General features: G+C 39.9%; 1 protein-coding gene across 5 annotated transcripts in view; it reads left to right on the top strand.

Annotated features, from left to right (window-relative positions):
- The window catches only part of LOC106878997 (aarF domain-containing protein kinase 1), a 10015-nt gene that overhangs the window by 4026 nt on the left and 3634 nt on the right, over positions 1-2355 (top strand). For 4 of the 5 annotated variants that reach the window (XM_014928378.2, XM_014928380.2, XM_014928382.2 and 1 more), the window contains exons 2-4: positions 136-571; positions 1109-1267; positions 1908-2066. In XM_014928378.2, the coding sequence (XP_014783864.1) occupies positions 136-571; positions 1109-1267; positions 1908-2066 (754 nt within the window). The remainder of the gene's footprint in view (positions 1-135; positions 572-1108; positions 1268-1907; positions 2067-2355) is intronic. The other variant, XM_014928383.2, reaches the window with a different exon arrangement.

Below are 2355 nucleotides of genomic sequence, written 5' to 3'. Positions count from 1 at the left end.
TATATATATATATATATATATATATTTATATATTGTACTGAAAACAAAAGACAAAAGTAGGTGAGGGAACAACAAGTAATTGTTTGGTCCTTTTTTTTCTCCTCCCTTATTTTTCTCTTGATCTCCTTCTCACAGGTTCTTTATGGTGTCGGGGTTTCTGAGACGAACATTAAAGGTCGGTTTTGCTTGTGGCACCGTCGCTACAACCGCAGTCCTGCTCCAACAGAATGGCTGGGAAGTGTCATCACTCGGTGTCTTTCGATTCAGCAGGGCAGGGCTCGCTGCTCTGTACATTGCTTGTGACTACAAAATGTCCCTATGGAACTTAGACACAAATGCCAAAGATTACGAAGCCATTAAGTCGAGCATCCACACCAGGTCTGCAGAGAGACTACGCAACGTCTGTTTGGACAATGGAGGTGTCTTCATCAAAGTGGGACAACATATCGGATCACTGGACTACCTGTTGCCCAAGGAATACGTAAGCACAATGGCATTGCTCTACGACAAGGTACCTATCACCCCAGTTGATAAAATGTTTGCCGTTTTCAAGAAAGAATTCAACCAAGAGGTAAGAGCATATAATTTTGTTGTGAATATTTATGTTGTAGGCATCATCATCATCATCATTATTTAGCATCCCTTTCTTACATGCTGCTACAGGTTGGATAGTTTGGCAGGAGCTGGCCAACCAAAGAGAACCACCAGGCGCCAATTGTCTGTTTTGGCAAGGTTTCTACAGCTTGATGCCCCTCCTAGCACCAACCACTTTACAGAGTGTCTTCGATGCTTTTAACATAGCACCAGCATTTGTCCGTTATACAGGGTGTCCACAAGGTATGGGTACATGGAATAAATAAAATCATAACATAAACAATTAAATATAAGAAATAATAATTTCTTAAAGGATGTGTTAATCCCCATGTACCCAGACTTTGTGGACACCCTGTATATATATATATATATAGGGTGTCCACAAGGTCTGGGTACATGGAGTAAATAAAATCATAACATAAACAATTAAATATAAAAAATAATAATTTCTTATAGTATGTGTTATACACACACACACAGACATAATTTCTTTGTTTTTGTTCTGTTTGTCCAGCCCAAAGATGTGTTTTCTTACATTGACCCCAACCCAATTGGCTCAGCATCCCTGTCTCAGGTCTACAAGGCGCAGTTGAAAGATGGCACAGACGTCGCCGTGAAGATACAATACCCTCAGGTGAAAGCAAGATCGTACGTCGACATAAAGACCATGACGGTAAGTCGGGCTGTCAGGGGCGGGATTAGGGGTTGGTAGGATTGCAGAAGGATCAGGGTTAGGGTTAGGGTTAGGGTTTGTGGATGAGAGGGTGAGACATCCTGTGGGGAATTTTGCATGAGTATGTATGGCTGTGTGGTAAGAAGTTTTCTTCCCAGCCACATGCATCCAGGTTCAGTTCCACTTCTTGTCATCTTGGGCAAGTGTCTTCTACTTTAGCATCAAGCTGACCAAAGCCTTGTGAGTGGATTTGGTAGATGGAAACTGAAAGAAGCCCATCGTATATATATATATATATATATGTTTGTGTGTGTGTGTGTTTGTTCCCCCAACATCACTTGACAACTGATGCTGGTGTGTTTACGTCCCTGTCACTAAGCAGTTCGGCAAAAAGCGACTGATAGAATAAGTACTAGGCTTACAAAGAATAAGTCCTAGGGTCGGTTTGCTCAACTAAAGGCGGTGCTCCAGCATGGCCACAGTCAAATGACTGACACAAATAAAAGAAAAGAATAAAGAATATATGTATATATATGTTTGTGTGTGTGTGTGTATGTACATACATACACACATTCACATGCACATACGTATGTAACTGAATCAGTTTCTAATTAATTCGATATTTTTGTCTTTCTCCCAGTTTTTAGTGAAAGCCATAAAATACATTTTCCCTGGTTTCAAATACACTTGGTTGGCTCAAGAAACAGAGAAGAATCTGCCACTGGAATTGGATTTCCTTCAAGAAGGCAAAAACTGTGAAAAAGTCTCCAAAATGCTTCAACACTTCAGTTTTTTAAAAGTAAGTGTAGCTCTTGTGGTTATGATTTACCTTGTGTATAAACATACATACACATCATCACATCATCATCGTCATCATCGTCATCATCATATTTATATAATATATATAATATATACTAATAATATAGCCTGAACAGGATAAACTACCCCTATTTTGCAGAGAAAAGTGTATGTGGCTGAGGAATTTGTAGTGGGTAGTTTAGCTTAATCAGTCAAAGCATCGTGACATGTAATCACGGGGATGTGAGTTCGCGTCCACAGCTAGCCACCTACACTTTTCTCTGCAAAAT

This window comes from Octopus bimaculoides, chromosome 30 (genome assembly GCF_001194135.2).
Source record: "Octopus bimaculoides isolate UCB-OBI-ISO-001 chromosome 30, ASM119413v2, whole genome shotgun sequence".
NCBI lineage: Eukaryota > Metazoa > Mollusca > Cephalopoda > Octopoda > Octopodidae > Octopus > Octopus bimaculoides.
Note: the sequence above shows the minus strand (reverse complement) of the source record. Positions and strands in the feature narration are given on the sequence as shown.